Source organism: Condylostylus longicornis, unplaced genomic scaffold (assembly GCF_029603195.1).
Source record: "Condylostylus longicornis isolate FDR11 unplaced genomic scaffold, ASM2960319v2 ptg000030l, whole genome shotgun sequence".
Lineage (NCBI taxonomy): Eukaryota > Metazoa > Arthropoda > Insecta > Diptera > Dolichopodidae > Condylostylus > Condylostylus longicornis.
This window is the reverse complement of record NW_026577999.1, coordinates 4,091,144-4,110,829: the sequence shown is the minus strand read 5'-3', so window position 1 is coordinate 4,110,829 and position 19,686 is coordinate 4,091,144. Positions and strand designations below refer to the sequence as shown.

At 26.2% G+C, this 19,686-nt stretch overlaps 5 protein-coding genes across 6 annotated transcripts; 2 read left to right on the top strand and 3 right to left on the bottom strand.

Annotated features, from left to right (window-relative positions):
• Window positions 1-172: 172 nt before the first annotated feature.
• On the bottom strand, window positions 173-4,195 carry LOC129607966 (trafficking protein particle complex subunit 10). Its single transcript, XM_055519242.1, has 6 exons — window positions 4,058-4,195; window positions 3,778-4,001; window positions 1,737-3,719; window positions 1,086-1,682; window positions 692-1,034; window positions 173-621 (listed from the first exon to the last, which is right to left on the bottom strand). The coding sequence occupies exons 1-6, from the start codon at window positions 4,080-4,082 to the stop codon at window positions 395-397; spliced, it is 3,399 nt and encodes a 1,132-aa protein (XP_055375217.1). The 5' UTR covers window positions 4,083-4,195; the 3' UTR covers window positions 173-394.
• Window positions 4,196-4,751: 556 nt separating this feature from the next.
• LOC129608166 (DNA-directed RNA polymerase II subunit RPB7) lies at window positions 4,752-5,781 on the top strand. Its single transcript, XM_055519503.1, has 5 exons — window positions 4,752-4,882; window positions 4,945-5,214; window positions 5,275-5,325; window positions 5,392-5,529; window positions 5,595-5,781. Exons 1-5 carry the CDS (start codon window positions 4,871-4,873, stop codon window positions 5,643-5,645), a joined length of 522 nt encoding a protein of 173 aa, XP_055375478.1. The 5' UTR covers window positions 4,752-4,870; the 3' UTR covers window positions 5,646-5,781.
• Window positions 5,782-5,824: 43 nt separating this feature from the next.
• Window positions 5,825-8,718, bottom strand: LOC129608165 (small G protein signaling modulator 3 homolog). Its single transcript, XM_055519501.1, has 3 exons — window positions 8,525-8,718; window positions 7,794-8,434; window positions 5,825-7,739 (listed from the first exon to the last, which is right to left on the bottom strand). Exons 1-3 carry the CDS (start codon window positions 8,591-8,593, stop codon window positions 6,032-6,034), a joined length of 2,418 nt encoding a protein of 805 aa, XP_055375476.1. The 5' UTR covers window positions 8,594-8,718; the 3' UTR covers window positions 5,825-6,031.
• A 1,222-nt stretch (window positions 8,719-9,940) lies between these two features.
• LOC129608006 (dehydrodolichyl diphosphate synthase complex subunit DHDDS) lies at window positions 9,941-11,535 on the top strand. Its single transcript, XM_055519303.1, has 3 exons — window positions 9,941-10,183; window positions 10,240-10,922; window positions 11,201-11,535. Exons 2-3 carry the CDS (start codon window positions 10,272-10,274, stop codon window positions 11,489-11,491), a joined length of 942 nt encoding a protein of 313 aa, XP_055375278.1. The 5' UTR covers window positions 9,941-10,183; window positions 10,240-10,271; the 3' UTR covers window positions 11,492-11,535.
• A 3,224-nt stretch (window positions 11,536-14,759) lies between these two features.
• Window positions 14,760-19,678, bottom strand: LOC129607841 (E3 ubiquitin-protein ligase Godzilla). 2 transcript variants are annotated; one of them, XM_055519041.1, is made up of 9 exons: window positions 19,362-19,678; window positions 17,058-17,423; window positions 16,804-16,982; window positions 16,652-16,743; window positions 16,316-16,515; window positions 16,070-16,256; window positions 15,670-15,963; window positions 15,447-15,603; window positions 14,760-15,390 (listed from the first exon to the last, which is right to left on the bottom strand). In XM_055519041.1, the coding sequence occupies exons 2-9, from the start codon at window positions 17,151-17,153 to the stop codon at window positions 14,850-14,852; spliced, it is 1,746 nt and encodes a 581-aa protein (XP_055375016.1). In that variant the 5' UTR covers window positions 17,154-17,423; window positions 19,362-19,678; the 3' UTR covers window positions 14,760-14,849. The 2 variants fall into 2 exon arrangements, with proteins under 2 accessions (XP_055375016.1, XP_055375017.1); XM_055519042.1 differs by having other exon boundaries at window positions 17,058-17,218.
• Window positions 19,679-19,686: the final 8 nt, after the last annotated feature.

Genomic DNA, 19,686 nt, shown 5'->3' with positions numbered 1-19,686 from the left:
TAACTCATTTCAACATAGATTCCAATTAAAAATATTTAGTTAACATATACTTTATTATTCTGATGATAAAAAGAATATTTGAACATATTTTATTAATTTAAATAACCTACTTAAAATTAAAAAATAGAAAAAGCTTAAACAACAATACCAAATTGATACTGAACAATATTTTAATTTCCCTTAATAATTAATAATCAAATGAGAAAAGCTTAGAGTTTATAATGCACATTTTGTAACATAATGTATATATATATGTATATTATGTTAATACATATATGCATACAATATGTATATTTTTGTTACATGTATATATCATATTGTTTTGCTACATATATACCTATATAAATATAAATATATAAAATCTACATTTATGTATCTAAATTTACATTAAATGTTATTCAACTGTAGTACCCGCTAAAACGTGAATTTGCATACTCTTGGTGGAATTATAGACTTGTCCTGGTGGAAATGGTTGCAATTTTGGATGTACATCTTGCTTATTTTTACCACCTGAAATATATTTAGAAAGTCGAACATTTGGCATTGGCAAAAAACCTACACTCAATGGCAGCACATCCAATGAAATCGAATGACTTTCTACGTTGTTCATTGAAACAACACCTTAAAATTTTTATTTCAGTATTAAAATTTTCAAGTTTTGATACTTCTGTTGCGTAAATATTCAAATTACCTGCTGTTCTGCCACATACCGCCCACATATTTTGATCAGCCAACACTTCGTACATCAAATCATTATATGGATTATCATGCATTTTTGTTATTTTTAAATTTAAATTGCAAACTGAGCCGACACGGCATAGTTCATTTGATTCAATTTTCGCTTGAATCTTAAATAATGTCGTATAATCTCGAACATCAAATGCGCATGCATAGTTCCTTTGAACATCTGGTTTATTGTAGCTAGCGTATTTTGTAGAAAAGTGAACTTTTATAACCGGCATCTCATTTTCAGTCTTCAATGGCTCAACTTGTAATTCCCATAAAAATGACACAGTTAAATTTTTGTATATTTCCTAAAAGTAAAATTATTTATAGTTCGAATAATAAGATTTAGAAAACCTTACAATTGTTTTTTGACTTTTTGGATTCAAATCAACTAAATTTACTCCTTTAGTGTCGCATTTCATCTGTGTTCCAGATAAAATTAAATGTGCTTCCAAGCCTTTTAAGCAAACATGCAGAAATTTTTGGGTATTGCATGTATGTAAGCGACATGAGGCAGTCATTGCAGGCATAAAATGCAATGGAATATCTAAATCATTGCGGGACCAAGGACAATTCAATGTTATGGCATGCTCAATGTGTTTATCCGTATTACATCCTGGTAAGTCAGTTAAAACAATTAATGGAATAGTACGTTCTTCAAACGACTTGAAATTTGGTAGAGGACAATTTATTAAATTTTCAAATTTCGTCTCTTCTGAACTATCTATGTTAGGTCTTATTTTCAAGTGTTTTGAGCATTTAAGAGTAATTTTTGCATCTGGAGGGAAAATAAAACTTCCACCGGAAACAAATAAAGTTACAGGTTGTTCAATACCAGCTATTAAATTTTTGAAACATAATATTGCTGAAGCTGCCTTAGTTGTGAATTCAAATGGTTTTAATTTTATAGGTATCTTATCAGATAAAAATTCCAACTGCCGCATTTTAATGGAAAGCTGTAAACGAAAATTTTATTTTATAAAAAAATTTTGGTTCTCAAAGAATCTAACCTGTTTAAAGTTCCAAATCCCAACCCTTAGAGCCTTCCCTTTAAGTTCAATTAAATTATTACCAGGATGTATAACTAAAGGATCAACAGCAAAACAGTTGGTAAAATCCGCTCTAATTGTTGGAGATATCTTTCTTCTTGTACTGCTTGTTCTTCTAACAGGTTTAGAGCTTTTCTGTACATCACAACGAACAGATGCTGAAGACAGAGTATTGTCCTGTTTGTATTCTAAATGAAGAAAAACTTCTTGTTTTGAGTTTAAAAAACAATTATTAGAAATTGAATCAACTGATGGTAAATCGTTGGCATTATTATTTGAGGACATCTCGTAAGATAATAAAATCTTGTCTACATATATTTCTCTGGGAAAATTACTTTCTAATTTAACCTGTACTATAACCATATCATCTTGGATTATAATTCCCTCATTTAGCACATCGATCGCACAGATTTTGAAATGTTCTTCCAATATACAAAAATAGGGATTGGCATCATTTTCAACTTTTAAAATTTGTGGCAAATTTTTTAAACTTTTTAAAAATTCATCAAAATAAAACGTGCGTACAAGTACTTCCAAATCTAAGCAACATGATATGGTACAACAAGTTTTAGTGTACGCTAGTAAATCTTCCATCTTACGAAAGCAATTAGCTAATTCCAATAAAGTTTGACTAGCTAATGCCGTCCATGATTCTGCTTTTAACTCTCTTAAAAGGTCCGTGAAAAAAACAACAGCTTTGTGAGGCTCATTCAAAGCACAGTAAAAATTTCCCAAATCTAAGCCAACTAATCGTGCTGATCTTAAACGTGAAACATGTTTATACGTAGAAATAGCTAGTTCACTAAGTTCTAAATAAAGTTTTTGAAAACCTTGATTTGAACCTAATGCTTCTTTCAGTTTTTCTGTAGAACTTTTTTTAGGTTTTCGACTTGGAGAATGAGATTTTTCAATTTGTGGTGTAGGATCTAAAAAATTCTGCGCATTTGGAGCATCACCTATACCAGCTGAGAGCTGAACAACAATATGTAATTGTTCTGAGCTTGGAGTGAATCCAGGTAACAATCCACATAATTTCCCTAAATCATATAACTTATCTTTAGCTAAATTCCATATCGGCGCACACTTTTTAAAACATTCAACTTGATTAGACTCCATTACTTGATCACATACGTCTAAAACTTCCAAAGAGCAAACAAATTGCCAACATGATAATGCACCTTCAATGACATCAACCTTGAGCACTTCAATTTCTCTAATAGTACCAAATAAAAACGGGAGTAAACGGTCTGCAATTTCTGCATGCTTTTCCATTAATATTAGCAGATGCGCTTGTCTTTCAAATAAATAATTTCGAAATTCTAGAAATGTTACCTCCACATTTTTTATTTTTTCTCTAATACTAAATTTATCTTGACGATGCAGTGATATGCCATGAAATGAAGCTGAAGAATGCTGGAATGATTCCAACCATTTCTGTTTTTCACCGAACCCAGAATTGGTAACAAATTGAGAAAACATTGCATCTAATTCGTCATATTGAATAAGAGCTTCGGAATGTAATTCTAATTTTTCTAGAATTAAAGCTAAGTCTTCTTGCAACAAAAAATATTTAATAAAATCCCAATTCTCGTGGTTTCTTTTTTCCCTATTTACACGAATCAGCTCCTCATATTTAACAATATTTTTACTATAACTGGACAACATTAAATGTCTTATTCTTTGCACTAGACAGCGAAAAGATTCCGTAGATTTTTGTTCGAATTTCGCTGGGTTAAGTACCGATATGCATCTATCACCATTTTTCGAGGCAAAATCTAGTCGAATTTTATCTAATACAGTGGTTCTTGGTATTATATTCTTTGTTTTTCTTGCATCAATTGTTTCAACTAACAAGATCATCCAATCTGCAATATAATATGTATTCAAAACTTTTAACCATGCATCGATCTCCTCTTTAACACTATTTTTATATGTATCAACATCCTAAAATTGATTTTCAATTTAAAAAAAAACCTATGTAAAATAAAATTTTTATTTTTACCGCGCATTCTGTTATAAAAATGTGTAAAACTGGATGCTCCTGAATGCTCCATTCACCTTTTTTAAATTTTTCCAAGGGTGTTTCTGAAAATGGTTGAAAAACTGCTTCAAGGCGAACATTTTTCGATGGCCTTCCAAAAGCTCGTCTCCACTCACAAGTATCCAGAGGAATACTAGAAACAATATGCGGCTCCAATGACTTAAATAAAGGTCCTACACCTGAATCTAAAAATAGAATTTTACCCGTTATTCGCTGTCACAACAAAATAAACAAGCTTTACAAGTCAGAACAGGCTTCGAGTTCATAGTTTTTAAAACAATCAATTTATTATTTAACAAATTTTATACGCTTTTCCAAATATTTATTAAAAAATATTTACTTTCTTTTTCTAAATTATTATCGTATCCATCATTAAAATGCCAATATATGAAACAGCTGATTTATGCTTATACAAATTTAAGGGTCGTTTTCATTTATCAAGGGAAATTCCGTATTTTGTCATTCGTTTGACAAATAATTTAAGCTACACATGTAGTATCACAAAATATCAAGAATTTGCTGAAAATGATTAAATTAAATAAAAAATAAAAAAATGAACGTGTGTTTAATTTATATTGCAAGGTTTCCATGAAAAATACAATAATGTCTCTTCTTCAAAATGTATTTTTCCAATTTTGACTTTTCAACAAATTTCATGAAATTTTTTTGTTTAAATCACAGTTGACAGAAACACAAGTTTGGACTATAATATTTTTCTTATAATCAAATTTTTTAAAATAACGTAATCTATATGGAAAAAAGTAAAAGTGATTGGAACAAAAGAGTGTGTTGTTCATTAGAATAACTTTATGAAATTTATATGAAGCCAATGAAACAGACATTGAATGAAAAGTTTTTGTTCACACTGTATTGATTGCAAATAGGTCTTGATCAAAGCTAGACGACTGACAATAGTTTAGGTTAAATTGTCATTTCGAAAATTTGAGAAGTCAAAACTTGACATTACAAAAAAAAAATTAAAAAAAAATAACAACAACAACATTGTTGAATATTTTTCAAGTACGCTAACGCTAAACTTAACCAGGGAAGAACTATGTTTTATCATGTAATTAAAAATTACTTTTATTTATTGTATGACTTTAAATATTGAATTTTTATTATTTGAAGATATCTTTGGAACATGAAATATTATTGCATCCTAGATATTTTGGTCCACAACTTCTTGAGACTGTAAAACAAAAATTGTATACTGAAGTTGAAGGGACATGCACCGGAAAATATGGATTTGTTATAGCAGTAACAACAATAGATCAAATAGGATCAGGAGTCATTCAACCTGGGCAAGGTTTTGTCGTTTATCCAGTAAAATATAAAGCAATCGTGTTTCGGCCTTTTAAAGGTGAAGTTTTAGACGCTTTGGTTAAGCAAGTGAATAAGGTAAAAAGAAATTATTAATGTGAAATTAACAATCACATATTTTGTAAATATTGGTACTAGGTTGGAATGTTTGCAGAAATTGGACCACTTTCATGTTTTATATCACATCATGTAATTAACTATAATTTTAATATACTTATAAATTTTTAATATTTAAATGTTTATTGTAATTTTTAGTCTATACCAGCTGACATGCAGTTTTGTCCCAACGGTATCCCTCCATGTTATAAATCAAAAGATGAAGATGTTGTAATATCCGAAGAGGATAAAATTCGTTTAAAAATTGTTGGCACCAGAGTGGATGCAACTGGAATTGTAAGAATTTCTTAAAAAAAATTGGTTTATAAATTTAATTAGCATCCTATTCGTTTTTCTTTTAGTTTGCAATTGGTACATTAATGGATGATTATTTAGGTTTGGTTTGCAGCTAATTTAAATTGTTTTTAAATAAAATTTTTTTTACAATAAAGATAAAAAGAAAAAAGCAATATGCCGTGCATTTTTTAATATTTTTTATATTTGAATAATTTTTATATGTATAAACATTAATATAAATAATTTTATTTGTATATACTTTCATATTTTAGTAGATAAATAAAGTAAAAGTGAGTACAACATATAAATTACGTATATACATATAGGACATACGACAAAATCTTGGTTTACATTGACGAAGTCTTTAAAATTAAGTTTCAGTAAATAGACATAAATTGATAACTTTTTCTTTTTTTTTTTTTGTTATATTTCAAAGAGAATCAGTAGCACATTTTTATATGTATATAATAAAAAAAAACTATTCTAGCGAATTTAAATTGATTTACAAGTCCCAAGAAAATAAATGATGCTTAACCAACATATCTCTGACACCATCTTTTAAAGATTGACTTTCAGTACCTTTCCTTGGTGGTAACTCCCAGTCAGGATTTAAATTGAAGGCAAATTGTGACAAAATTCGTAACTCACATTTAATTTGCACCCAACCAGGTGAATTTATAAAACTCCATGTTTGATACCATTTCTGTACAATTTCTGTACACGAACATAGAACTTCTAACCATAAATGCAGAACTTGCTCATTTAGTCCCAAACAAATTAAACTTCGAAGTTTTACATCCATTTGTGCATGAGCATTATCATGGCTTTGATTTATTGATTGAACACATCTGTACAATAACTCTTCTGGCGTTAAAACTTTTCCATCTTCATCTAAACGGTATGTTTTGCATAATATTAATCGACTATAAACTGATTCAAAATCTTTTTCAACTTCACGTGTGGCCGCTTCTTCTATAAATAACCAAGGGTGACAAGGGCCGCCCAAAAAATTCGGACGTTTCATTCCATGTTCTAAGACTTGTTTTATTGTTGGGGCCAATGTACCGCGTACTAAATCTGTGACCGTTTCTGATATAGCATCATCACCTGCAGTGCTATATTGTTTACTTCTTTCATCTAACAATTCAACAAATTTTGCTGGAAACCAACCTCTAAGTCCATTTAGTTCACCCACCCAGCAATGTTCGTCTTTTTGACTTATTATTGTTATAATATCATTTTTGCGAAAACCTAACTCATCATCATCGTGTCTTTCAAAATCATGCAATGCTTTTGCCCTTCTATTTCGATTTTTCGACACATTAATGTAATTTTCATGATCTTTCGCATGACTATCCATACCGTAATCAGCAATCATCTTGATGTGTGCCTGTAACTTTGGTTCAATTGTTATAAAATGACGACAAACCTTTAAAATCGCTTCTCTAAGGTCTACTAAAATTTCTGTCTGGCGAATGTTTTTGTTCTTTGTATCAATTATACAATTATTATCTTCTCCAAACAGATAAGTTTGAAACATAGATTTATTTTTTTTGACTTGTCTTTTTACCAGCTGCTGTTTTGGTAAATTAGGTACAGCCTCAGGATTTCCAACTAAACCTCCTTGATCTGCCATTAAATAAGCTAAATGCCGCCTGCGGTGTGTATCTATAACTGTTTGACTTAAAGAACCGCCAACTTCCATTGCACGTTGAAATAACATTTCCACATCTTCTATTTCTCCTGGAATGTCTGATAATGAATTGAAAATTTGAGCCGAATTTTCCAAATGTTCCAAATCTTTTTCTTTTATTTTTAACATGCCTAAGGTAATTTGAAATAAAACTATTGAACCATCATAAAAAAACCAATCCCAAATGCGTACAAGTATTTTTGTATGTACCACGTTAGCAAACAACGTTAAAAACCAATGCAAAGTAATAAGCGATAACTCAATATCATGTTTCTTTAGCGTTTCGTCGACTCCTGATAAATAATTAGCTATTAATGTTTGCATCACTCTTTGGTCAGCTTGCACACCAAGTAATGTTGAAGAATAATACGAAGCTGGCAGTAAATCTTCAACAATAGTTGCCATAGTCCAAAATGCACTCTCTTCTTCCATGAACAGTAATAAAGAAGCTACTATTACTCCTGTTCCCTGACAATAACCAATATCTGGGTAAAGCCATGCTATTCCTCTTAATATTCTACAATTAAGAAATATTTTGTTAATGAAGATCTTATATATAAAAATACTTTACCTCCTTAGTCTAGGAATACCAGTTCCATTAGGAGAACTAAAACAAACATTCGTCGGAAGAATTCGCAACAAATCTTTTTCTATTTGTTTTGAGGTCATCAGTTGATCATTACTTGAGGCTTTTATAATATCCTTATATGTAGTTTCTGATTTTAATTTTTTTTGTAAAGCCCCAGACAATCTCATCCACATTTGAGGTCTTAAAGAGTGTGGAATTCCATCTCTTACCATATTACGCAATTTTTCTGTTCTAGGAAGGCATACATCAACGTTCTCCCAAGTTAATTCACTAGCCTCTTTATTATGAGAAAATTCCAAATGTGCAATCCATTGCAATCTTTTTTGTGGATCTTCAACAAATGGAATACCTAGAAGTTTGTTTGAATTTTGTTCTGGTCCGTCTTCTTCTTCAACACGAAACCCAAATTCATCAAACTGATAATCTGGTTGATCATTTGGATTTTCGGTTTCTGGTTGACCTAGTTTGGCAAGAATATTTTGAGGCCACATCGATGGGATTAAAGCAGAAAACGGTCCTCCCGGAGAGGGCCTTATTCCATCAACCACATTAATTTCTTCTGTCAGTTCTGCCAAATCTATATCTAATTCATCTTCTTCATCATTAGCTGTTTCAATATTTCTCTAAAAAATAAGAAAAAATGTCAAAGTTAAAATCGATTAATTTAACAAATGCGGAGGTGTGATAACGATTCCTTTAAAATATTTTCTTACCAAATGCTCTTCTTTACCAATGTACCCTTCATGGTCTCGAGACCCAAATAGTTTCTGAGCCATCTCCATATTGATTGTTTATTTAAATATTATTTTCTAATATTTTCAAATTTAAATAGACATTTTTCTTATTTACTATTTTTAAAATAAATAAATACTAAAGGTAAACATTTCAGCTAGTTGACGTGACGAGTTTCTTTTCTTTTCTAATTTTTGTTTATTGAGTTACGACATAAGACAATTACGACGAGCTAAGTCAAAGTATATAGTAGTATGCCAATAATCAGAGTAAATTTATGTGAGTGAATTTTTTGATTGAAGATATAAACTAAATAAATAGAAATTATTATAATATAATGTTCACACTTTTTGACAAAGAAAAACATAGAAACTATCTACGTTGATATTGTCAAACTATTAAAGTTTTTATATCTACTTGTTCTAGTTAATCCCTCACTTAGACACGAAAGCCTCTGCATTGTGTTTTACCCCAACTGAAAGATAACAACGTTTTCTCACTGTTTGAGAAAACTTGTCACTTATACTGGCAAAGGTTTCTGTGTTTGTTAAATAGATAAACAGATCTTTTATTATTTCATGTCTTTTTGTTACTTAACGTATTTGGTCATTAACTAAGAACTTAATTAACATATTTAATTAAGAATAATTAAGATAAACCAAATTCTGTATTAGTTTTCTTTCGGCGGTTTCCGGGGTAAAATGATTTTAACGAATGTTCACGAAATTTCTATTTGGCAAGCTTTCTTGTTTATAAATTTCCTTCCGAAAGTGAAGTAAGGTTCATAAGAACAGTTTTTGAAAGGGCTAATGAAGGAACAATATAACTTTTTGCTTGAAATAACGGTTCAACAAAAAAACAAAAATTTTACACATTTTCGATGCGCTAAACGATGTTATATACTTTACTGAATCACCATAACATCTCAATAATGTAATAGATAATTTGCAATCTCTATGTTTAAGTTTTCATGAAAGAGATTTATTTTTCTGAAAAAACATTCATAAATTGTAAATTTTTGAAAACACTCGAAAATTAATTTTCATTTCCCGTTGCAATAATTGTATAAGTTCAGCGAACAAAGAATGACTTTTTTTGATTGCTTGTTTGCATAAAAACTATTTTTAAAAACTTAAAAATAAATTTAAACTTAATCATTTAATTGAATCAGCGCAATATTTGTTTCTTGTTTTATGAAATCAATAAATTAAGGCATATATCTCAAATTACTTTGACGTATTTGTGATTGTATACGTTATTGTAATATGTATACGATTATGTCAGACTACTTTTTATTTTATTTTATATGGTAACGCTTAAATCATATCAGTGACGTGTATTTATTCAGCTGTCAGAGAATTGACATATGGTTTGGTTATATTGATTCGGTGTAGTAGTAGCAAGTCACAAGGGTTTTAATTTTAATGAGAAAATTTTATAAATTTCTTTAAAAAATATTAAGCTTTTGGTATCACAAATGCAAAATTCATATAATAAATTACCAAAATAAATTAAAAGATTGCAATGAAGAAGTATAATTTTTTTGCCAACCGTAGTTAAGATCAGAAGAATCAGAACAATTAAATGACCATTACAACAAAAAAAAAAAAACTAAATGTTAAATTAAATTGAATGATTTAGTTAAAAATTGATTTAAAAGCACTAATTAGAAGTTTCAAATAGTTATTTTTTTTAGATAAGACTTAGGAAAAAAATATAGATATAAATATGTCTTGGATGAGAAATTACAAATACCGGTGGTATGAAACATTGGCAATGAATATACTAAAAATGGGACCTTTACCAAAACATATAGCATTTATAATGGACGGAAATAGAAGATTTGCAAAACATTCCCAAATACAAAAAATCGATGGTCATTCAAAAGGTTTCGATAAATTAACTGAATGCTTACAATGGTGCTTAAGTATGGAAATTAAAGAAGTTACTGTATTTGCGTTTAGTATCGAAAATTTTAAACGTACTCAAGATGAAGTTGATGATCTTTTACGATTAGCTAAAGAGAAATTTGATAAACTATTAGAAGAAGAAAAGGTTTTATGTGAAAATGGAGTAAGAATAAGAATTTTTGGCGATTTATTGTTACTACCAAAAGATTTACAAAATGTTATAGCTAAAGCAATGTTAATTACAGAACAAAATGATAAGTTATTTTTAAATATTGCCTTTGCGTATACTTCGCACAATGAGATTACAACATCTATACAAGAAGTTATTGAAGATCATGGAGATTTGAAAAAAGAAGATATAAATGAATATTTAATATCAAAGTGCTTATATATGAATTCATCACCAGATCCTGATTTATTAATAAGAACATCTGGTGAATCTAGAATAAGTGATTTTCTTATGTGGCAGGTAATTTTCTTTTTTTCTTTTTAATTTTCGAGTATAATTAGGGATACATGTACAATGTATGGCAAATATTTTAAATATTAGAACTTTCATAATTTTTACTTATTAATTAACATGCTGATAAAGATTGATAACTGATAGTAGTTTAAAGTTCATTTCTCTTATCTATTAATCAAACTGTTTAAAAATTTTTAACATGTCTTCTTTGTAACTATATAACTTAACTATTCATTTTATTGATAAATATATTTAAATAAAATATTTTATTATTGCTATTCCAGTTATCATCCACCGTTCTATATTTTACACGAGCTTTATGGCCACAATTAACTCTTATGGATTTCTTATTTGGTATATTCTCTTATCAATTGAAGAAAATTCAACTTACATCACTAAAAACAGCAATCAAAACAAATAGCCAAAATCAAAATGAAATATGTGAAGATAAATCGTCTTTAAATCAATCTAATCAATATTTATCCGATCGAGTATATAATTTTCTAAGGCATGTTGATATACGCAGAAGACATTTGTTATTAGATTTAACTAGCTCAAAAAAAGACGATATTTAATATATATATTTGTTTATAATAGAAAATAAAGTTATAATTTATGATAAAAAAAAATATATATTTTACTTTTTTGCTTAGTTGTAATTAAACAATTTTCAAAATTTGAATATTTCATTTTAAAAAACAAATAATTTTAGTTTTGTGTAAAGAAATTTTGAGATCACAGAATATGAAAATAAATCAAGAAACTCCTTAAGAAATGACATAATATATGCTTCGGGACTCAAATAAAAATATATTAGATACTAAAAATGTAAATTTTTTAGTATATAGTATGCGAATTACCAGTATTTTAAGTATTATAAAATTTCAACAAAGAAAACTCTTTAACTTTTTTATTAACCTTTTATTTATATTCTATAAAGTATTTTCTGTTTCTAAATATGTAATACATTATTTTTTTTGTATTGATTTCATATGCCTTAATGTTTAAACAAATAATTAATATTTTAATATTATGTATTTAATTTCATTACATATACAACATAACATTGAAAGAGGGGCAATTGTTTCTGTTATATTTCTCTTTTTATAACTCTAATAACTACATGATAATATTTTATTTTTTATAAAAATCGGAATTTTTATAAAATAAATTTAATTATAATGTTCACCATAGTTAAAAATAATATCAGGACGAAACAATAAAAAAAAGGATATATGTACATAATTATTATTCTTTCTAATCCATTTAAAATATTAAAGTAAGCTGGTGCATAGTCGAAAATTTCAAAAAAAAAAAATTAAATCAATTATCCTTTTTGATATTCCTATGTACATATATGTATGAATATGATGATTATACATTTAAATATGTAAATAATAAATAAAGAAAAATGTAATGTAGGCATTTTGTACAAACGAACATGTAAATGAAAATAACATTAAAAATGTTATAAAATAAACCTTTCTATTACATATAATCTGCAATACAAATATCAAAAGATTATTTTACATAATTCTGTTGCAAAAGTATTGTAATAAAATTCCCTCATTTATTATAATTATAATTATAATTACATATATAAATTTATTTATTGCAATCTCAATGAAATATTCAAGGTGTTAAATGAAAATTTTAAAAAATTTTTATGATTTTAATATAAGCAATTTTTATTAATTTGAATATCTGTTCGACTACAAGGTGTATGTATGCATATGTAGAATAATAAATACATATGATTGTATTTTATGCACTCATAATTATATGATATTTTTGTAAGATATTTAAAAAAGTTATTACAAAAATTAACATAAAACAATTTCACAATCTAAAACATATTCTAAGAAATCTAATTATTTACAATTTAAATAATTTTTTTTATGGAAGTTCAGTTTACAACGTCTTTAGATACTTTTAGATTGGTTTGCAAAACTAATTTTTATCTATTCTATTCGCAAATTGAAAATTTTACAAATAAAAGATTAAGAAATTAAAATTGACAATTAAATGAAACAGATTTATTTATTTTATTTGTTTTGAATGAAAATTCAAATGAAAAAGAAATTTTAGTTTTTATATTTGATTGCCAATGTTTGCCTGACAATTTTTAATAAGCATTTATAAAATAAAGATAACATTTTTTTCTCCAAAATAATTTGCAGAATTAATTAAAATTTTTATCCTGTATTTTGATTACCCAATTTATTTACAATGTAAAATTTAATATGTATTAATTTTTATTATTAAAAATAGACTAAAACAGTTTTATCTATAGTCCAACTACAAAATCTAATATAAATTTGAGTTCTGTAGTGAATTTTTTATATATATTTTAGTAAAAAATGAAAAATATAAAATAATGAATATTATACAAGATGATATTGTATAAATTTTACATAGCTCAATTCAAATGATAATGAGATTTATTACCAAAATATTACGAGTATCATTTATATCTAACATAAAAGATATAAAATGTTAAGATTTTGAAAAAAAAAAAAAAACAAGTACAAAATATTAATTTTGGTGAGCAATAAAATGATAAAGCATATTTTTCATCTGTTCCTTATACGCACTGTTCTTAAACAAATATTTAATTTTACACAAAATATATATTTAACAATAAAATTTTATTTCATTTTATAGTAGCATCTTAATTGTTTTACGATTACAAAATTATTATTTTTATAAATAATTTTTGAAGACATCCAATCGAAGTTGTAAGGATAAGAAGGTAAATAAAAAATTTCATTTGTCTTTGATATCATAAAATAGTTATTGTATTCAAAAAAAAAATAAACTCATACTAAATTAATAATAAAAATTAAAAAAAAAGCAAAAAGGAATAATTAACAAATAAAAAATATTTATAAACAATTATATATCTACTATAACTACAATATATTATCATTACTATTATTAATATACAATCACAATTCGTACGTTATTGTTAGGTAAAAATTAATTAAACAGTTTAAATAAAATACGAGGGTGATTGTTGATCCGATTTTACTTTCCAAAAAAAAAAAAAAAAAATGTTTTGGAAATTAAATTTATGAGACAAAATCAATTTTTGAAAATTAATTAAATACATATAAAATGTTGTACATGAGTTTTTCTTTGTTTCATATGAAAATTAATAATTCCAATTTAGAATTTAAAATTAAAATTTTCTTTATAAAATTGTTTCAGATTTACATTTTTTTTTTTTAAATTTAATCTGTTAATTTTATATTACTTATGACTAGAGTATTTAGTTATTTAAATATTTATATATTATTTACAAAAATAAAATGTTAGCAAAACTAAAGAGTGCATTTTTTTTAATCTATATTTTTTTTTTTTTTTTTTTGTTAACTTAAAAATCTATTGAATAACAATTGAATCGACTTAACAATTTACATATTATGTTGTGAATATCAATTTTTGTTTTTTTATTAATTGGACAATTTTAGGTCATTGAAGCAATTCATAATGTTTGAATACATTTTACATAGTTATTATTCAAGTTTAAGAGGATTTCTAATTATTAATAACATCAATTAAAATAATTTCAATAATAAAAATTGAATAATTTTTTAATTATTTTTAGCATTTTAATTTATCAAAAATACAAATTAAAATTATTGGAAAAAAAAGAATATATAAAACATCACAACTTTAATATTATGCCAACAATTTTTTAATTTATGTTATGAAATATAATTTAGAATATGTATAACCCTCGTATATTACAAATTCTTTTTATTAAAATATTTATTACATTCAATTATTTTTACCTCTTTCTTGCATTCAATTTTTATCTGAAACTTTCCTTACTATATATTTATTTTATTATTTTTTTTTTTTGTGATATTCGCTTTAATGTTTTCTTAGATTTTAAAATCTTTCATATAACATAATCTTTTAAGATCATTAAAGATTAAAGTAATTATGTCGATTATTTGTAGAAGAACTTTGATTCCTTTGATCAGGATTTAAATCTGTATTAGGTAAAGCAGCTACACCAATTCCTCCTTGTGATGGTGTTGCTATAAAAACATCTGCCTCAGTATTAGAATTTTGAACTGTTGGCTCTTGTGTCAATGATATTGATGAAGTTGGTATTGATGATGTCGAGGGTTGTTGTCTCGAATTTGAAATTGATCCTATATCTTTTTTATTTCGTTTTGAACTTTTTGATTTGTTCTTTTCTTTTGAATTTGAGATTTGTACTGTTGTTAAAGAAGATGGTGCTGATGTAGTTGTTGCAACCGTATTATCTTGAAATGAACCACTTAAGTTCGTATTTAAAATATTATTTGATGCAGTTGATGGTGATGTTGCCACATTAACTGTTGTTGGAGAAGGTACTTCATGTGTTCCCAATCTATTTGAATTTGTTTGGGTAGTTGTAAAAGGACTTTCAATTTCATTGAATAAAGGTGTAGTTAATGAATCAGAGCGACGAAAAAGTCTAAAAAAATAAATTCGAATGAGCAAAAGGTTTTTAAAGTGTATATTAAATTTTACCTAAATTTAAAAAAATTCCAAAAACTTCTTTCTTCATTGGCATTTTGCTCAACAATCGGCGCTTCATTTAATCCTGAATTTCGGTTGAATGGATTTTCTCTACGTGAATTTGAACTGTTATTTTGAGTACCGCTTGCAGACTCAGCACTATTCAAAACTAAAAGTAATAAATTTTACAATTTCTTTAAATTTAAAATATTTAATATATTTTTGTTTTTAATACCATTATCTTCATCATCTGTAGTCGGACGTTCCTGATTTCGTTGATTGTTTGTATTTGTTTCATTTCCATTATTATCATTTTGATTATTTTGTGGAAAAGTACCATGATCGTTTGGATTCAAACTGGAGATTAGTGGTTGAACATCATCATCAGTGTCAGTATTACTGTCCGACGAATAATGTCTCCTCCTGGTTTGATTCCTCGTCTCCGATCTGACAAAAACCCTTCTCTTGCATATTGGACAAACTCGACGATTTTTAGTTAACCAAACATCTATACAATGGCAATGATATGCTGAAATCGATTGTTAAATTTTATTTCAATTAATTTAAACTTAAATAAATAATATACAAATCATATAATTTTGCTATATATATATATATATACATAATTGATTTACCATGTTTACAAGGTAAAACTCTTATTCTTTCTCCTTTACTATATTCTTCTAAACATATTATACAAGACTCGTAAGGTAATCCTTCACTAAATTTTACAACTTGGATTTTTTTCAAAAGACGTTTTGGTAAACGATGTTGATTTAATCGTCTTTGCTCCCTAATACATTTGTATATCATGTATAAAATCTAAAAATAATTTTTTTTAAAACAAATACACAACTTAATTTATGTATTGGATTGCTAACCATAACAAAAAAACATAAACCAACTAAAACTGAAAACGGAATTATTAAATTTTTATTAATGTTAAATGGAAGTGCATCGTTTATAATTAAAACATATTCGCTCTGATTCAAATAGTAATCTTTGATATAGTTTCCACTTGATTCCCCAATAAAAACTGCTGGAATTTTTATTCCTGTACTGTTCTTTGCTGACATTTGTTCTACAATAAATAAAAAATATTTTTAGATAAGTTGAATTCACAATATAATAAAAAAATACTTTAGAATAACAACTATCTGTAATTTTTATAAACTTTATAAATTTAGTAATCAATTAAAATAACACATTTTACTTACCTAAATCATCACTTCCTATATTATAGACTATAGCAGCATCGTATTGGGCATTTTGGGCATTGCGAATTTTTTCTTCAAAAGTACAATTGTTTCTGTAATATAAAAATTTTAATATAAAATTTTTCATAAATTTAAAACTAGCTATGAAATACCTAGCTATAATCAAAACAAATTTTCTATTGTTAATGGGCCCAAAAGGTATTTGTTGATGTGGTGTTGGCTGTGTATCACATCCATCAATCGGAGAAGCTCCAAGTGGATATACACGTAAACCTGTACTTGGAATAGGATCACCAAATAGAGCCGGCAAGTCATAAAACTCTTCTATTAACTAAATTTATATTTTTTTTTAAAAAAAAAAGAATTAAAAATTTTCTTCTATCTTGAAAATCATAAATAAACTTACTTGATCTGTGTATCTTCTTCTAACTAATATATGTGATCTAATTGATGGTGTATAAAGGGCACAAATAACAAAAATCAATAAAAATGAAGATTTCATGTTTCTTGTTTTGATGAAATTTTCTCACTGTTGTCGTCTATTATGATGAAATTTTGTAATTTTATCTGTATTAAAGACAATATTTTCTTTTCACATAAAAGATTAAATTTTCATCTTTAGGTGACTTTCTTTATTTTGTATAATTATTGTTCAAACTTCAATTGTTTGTGAAAAATATCTTATTTATTGATAATATGAAAAAAAAAAAATTCTTAAAAACTACATTTTATATTTTCAGATGTTTAGATTTATAGGATTTCTTTTATTAACCTAAAAAGAAAAAAATTAAGATTAATATTGAATTTGTTGTCATTTCAAAATAAAATATACGTAAATAAATTGATAAAGAATGCAAATTTTATTTCAATATTGACAATGAAAGCTTTTAAATCTAGTTCTTAATTTTATATATTATGCACTCAATACAAGGTACAGACTATTTCTCATACTAAGAAAATCTCATTATTCTATGTAGTAAATCTATTGGAAAAATCGGCAGAAAGGTTAAAACCCCTTTAAGTTCGAAAGAAAAAAATGTGCTCTACAAATTAAGAGAAGGATTTGAAATGTTTAATAAATTATTTAATTTCTAGACTTCAAATATAATAAAAATCAGCTGGTTTATGAAGTTGGAAATAAAACAATTAAATTTTGAATTAAATATATATTGGCACGATAACTGATAAAACTGATTTTTTATTATGGATGCCTACCCCAGCCTATTAAATTAGCTACCTACATAATATTAAGTGAAAAAATGATGCAATTCAAAGCATATGAACGCTGTACTCGTATGTAGCTATTGATTATATGACAATGGATTTACAAATAAATAAAATGTGTGTTATTAAAAAAACATATATGTATGTAAATTGTGTATTAAATGTTCTCGCTATAATCTGACTCATATTTATTATATCTGATAAAAGCGAATGTTTACTTATTTTTTTAAGAGTTTAGCTAGGTATACACAAAAACCCATAAAATACATTTTTTATTATGACCCATAAAATACTTATATTATATTAAATTTATTATACCTAGGTAATCGATTTAAGAATGTAAGAGGATATTAAAATTAGAATATTCATTTCTCAGGGTATAAGAATGAGCGTGAAAATAAACAACTTGACTATACCTACCTATTAGTATTACCTAGAAAATACCCACATATTTTAATTTCAGAATAGAACAAGAAGTTATTTACAGATTTGCAAGTAATTTATATTATTTTTTTGGAAAATTTTCAGTGAAAATAAAGTAATGTAGGTCTACTAGGTAATTCCAAAACATTTTTTACTATATTGAGCAGATAATAACTGATATTAAAAAAAAATTGTAATTCTGAAATGAATTCCACAAGACAGTAAAAAAGTTTTATGTAAAATCACGTCTTTTTTTACTTGTTTTATGTATTAAAATTGCTCAAAGTAATCATATTTTTCATTGCCATTATTGTGAAGATGTAGAACAGTGTAAGTACGTACCTACCTACCTACCTGTGTAAATAAAGAATGGATAAAGAATATGTAACTAGTTAGCTGCCTCAATATCTAAACAATAAGATCGTGGTAGGTAGATTATTTATTCAATTATGTTAAAAAATGACACTTTGTTTCCTCAGTTATACAAATTTTATTTAGGCAATATTGGTTTACAATAAGTAGATATCTATACTTTACCGATACCTAACATATCTGAATTAATAATACAAAAAAAAAAAAAAACAAAAATATTCTTAAATATGATAAGATAACAAAATCTATTGAGAAAAAAGTCAATTAATTAAAATTTAATGGAGAACAGATAGAATCCCTACCTACCCACATTGATATTTTAAATTTCTACCTTGAGATTTTGATTTGAAAGTAATAAATAATTGTTTTACATTTTTAATTTTCTATTGATAAAAATTACGATAAACAAAGCATTTCTTCCAAATATTTCGGGACCAGCTAAAGCACTACATTTTCATTATATTAAAAGTAAATCTATTACAAATTATATAGTTAGTTAAATATGGAATACTTTAGTTGTATAATGCTACTTAAGAATGTGGACATGAAAATTTAAGCATGTAAAAATCGTCTCAGCTTAAAATGTTTATTTATCGTTCTTTTCTTTTATTTTCTCTTGTATTCTACCATATCCTGTATAATATATAATGTAAATTTATATTAAATTATGTAAATGCATGTATATATGTACCTTCTTAGCATTAAAATATACATATCACTTTATTTTTAATAATGATAATCCACCAGACGAAATTCTATTATGACGGCAAATTTAGTTACATATAATATATGTACATATGTATGTATGTAATATTCTAATTTGGAATGATGTGATGAATTCAGTCACAGCTTTAAATTCTTTTTTAATTTTTATTTAAATTTTAAATTAAATAAAATTACACTTTTATATTATACATAAAATCCTATTAAATTTTAACAATTCGTAAAAATTTTTCAAAATATTTTTGAAACAAAAAAAAAAAAATCAAGTACTTGGGTACATTTGAAAGAATTTT

Bases quoted from the DNA above. Each gene is read 5' to 3' on its own strand.
- LOC129607966 (XM_055519242.1), bottom strand. From the start codon at position 4,082: ATGAACTCGAAGCCTGTTCTGACTT. The intron at 1,683-1,736 runs GTTAGATTCTTT...TTTCGTTTACAG, and splicing joins GGATTTGGAACTTTAAACAG to CTTTCCATTAAAATGCGGCA. The intron at 1,035-1,085 runs GTAAGGTTTTCT...TTTTACTTTTAG, and splicing joins CAAAAAGTCAAAAAACAATT to GAAATATACAAAAATTTAAC.
- LOC129608166 (XM_055519503.1), top strand. The intron at 5,215-5,274 runs GTAAAAAGAAAT...TATTGGTACTAG, and splicing joins TGGTTAAGCAAGTGAATAAG to GTTGGAATGTTTGCAGAAAT. The intron at 5,326-5,391 runs GTAATTAACTAT...TGTAATTTTTAG, and splicing joins CATGTTTTATATCACATCAT to TCTATACCAGCTGACATGCA.
- LOC129608165 (XM_055519501.1), bottom strand. From the start codon at position 8,593: ATGGAGATGGCTCAGAAACTATTTGGGTCTCGAGACCATGAAGGGTAC. The intron at 8,435-8,524 runs GTAAGAAAATAT...CTTATTTTTTAG, and splicing joins TTGGTAAAGAAGAGCATTTG to AGAAATATTGAAACAGCTAA. The intron at 7,740-7,793 runs GTAAAGTATTTT...TCTTAATTGTAG, and splicing joins GGTATTCCTAGACTAAGGAG to AATATTAAGAGGAATAGCAT.
- LOC129608006 (XM_055519303.1), top strand. From the start codon at position 10,272: ATGTCTTGGATGAGAAATTACAAATACCGGTGGTATGAAACATTGGCA. The intron at 10,923-11,200 runs GTAATTTTCTTT...TTGCTATTCCAG, and splicing joins GTGATTTTCTTATGTGGCAG to TTATCATCCACCGTTCTATA.
- LOC129607841 (XM_055519041.1), bottom strand. From the start codon at position 17,153: ATGAAATCTTCATTTTTATTGATTTTTGTTATTTGTGCCCTTTATACA. The intron at 16,257-16,315 runs GTTAGCAATCCA...AATTATTTTTAG, and splicing joins GTTTATGTTTTTTTGTTATG to ATTTTATACATGATATACAA. The intron at 15,964-16,069 runs GTAAATCAATTA...AATCGATTTCAG, and splicing joins AGTTTTACCTTGTAAACATG to CATATCATTGCCATTGTATA.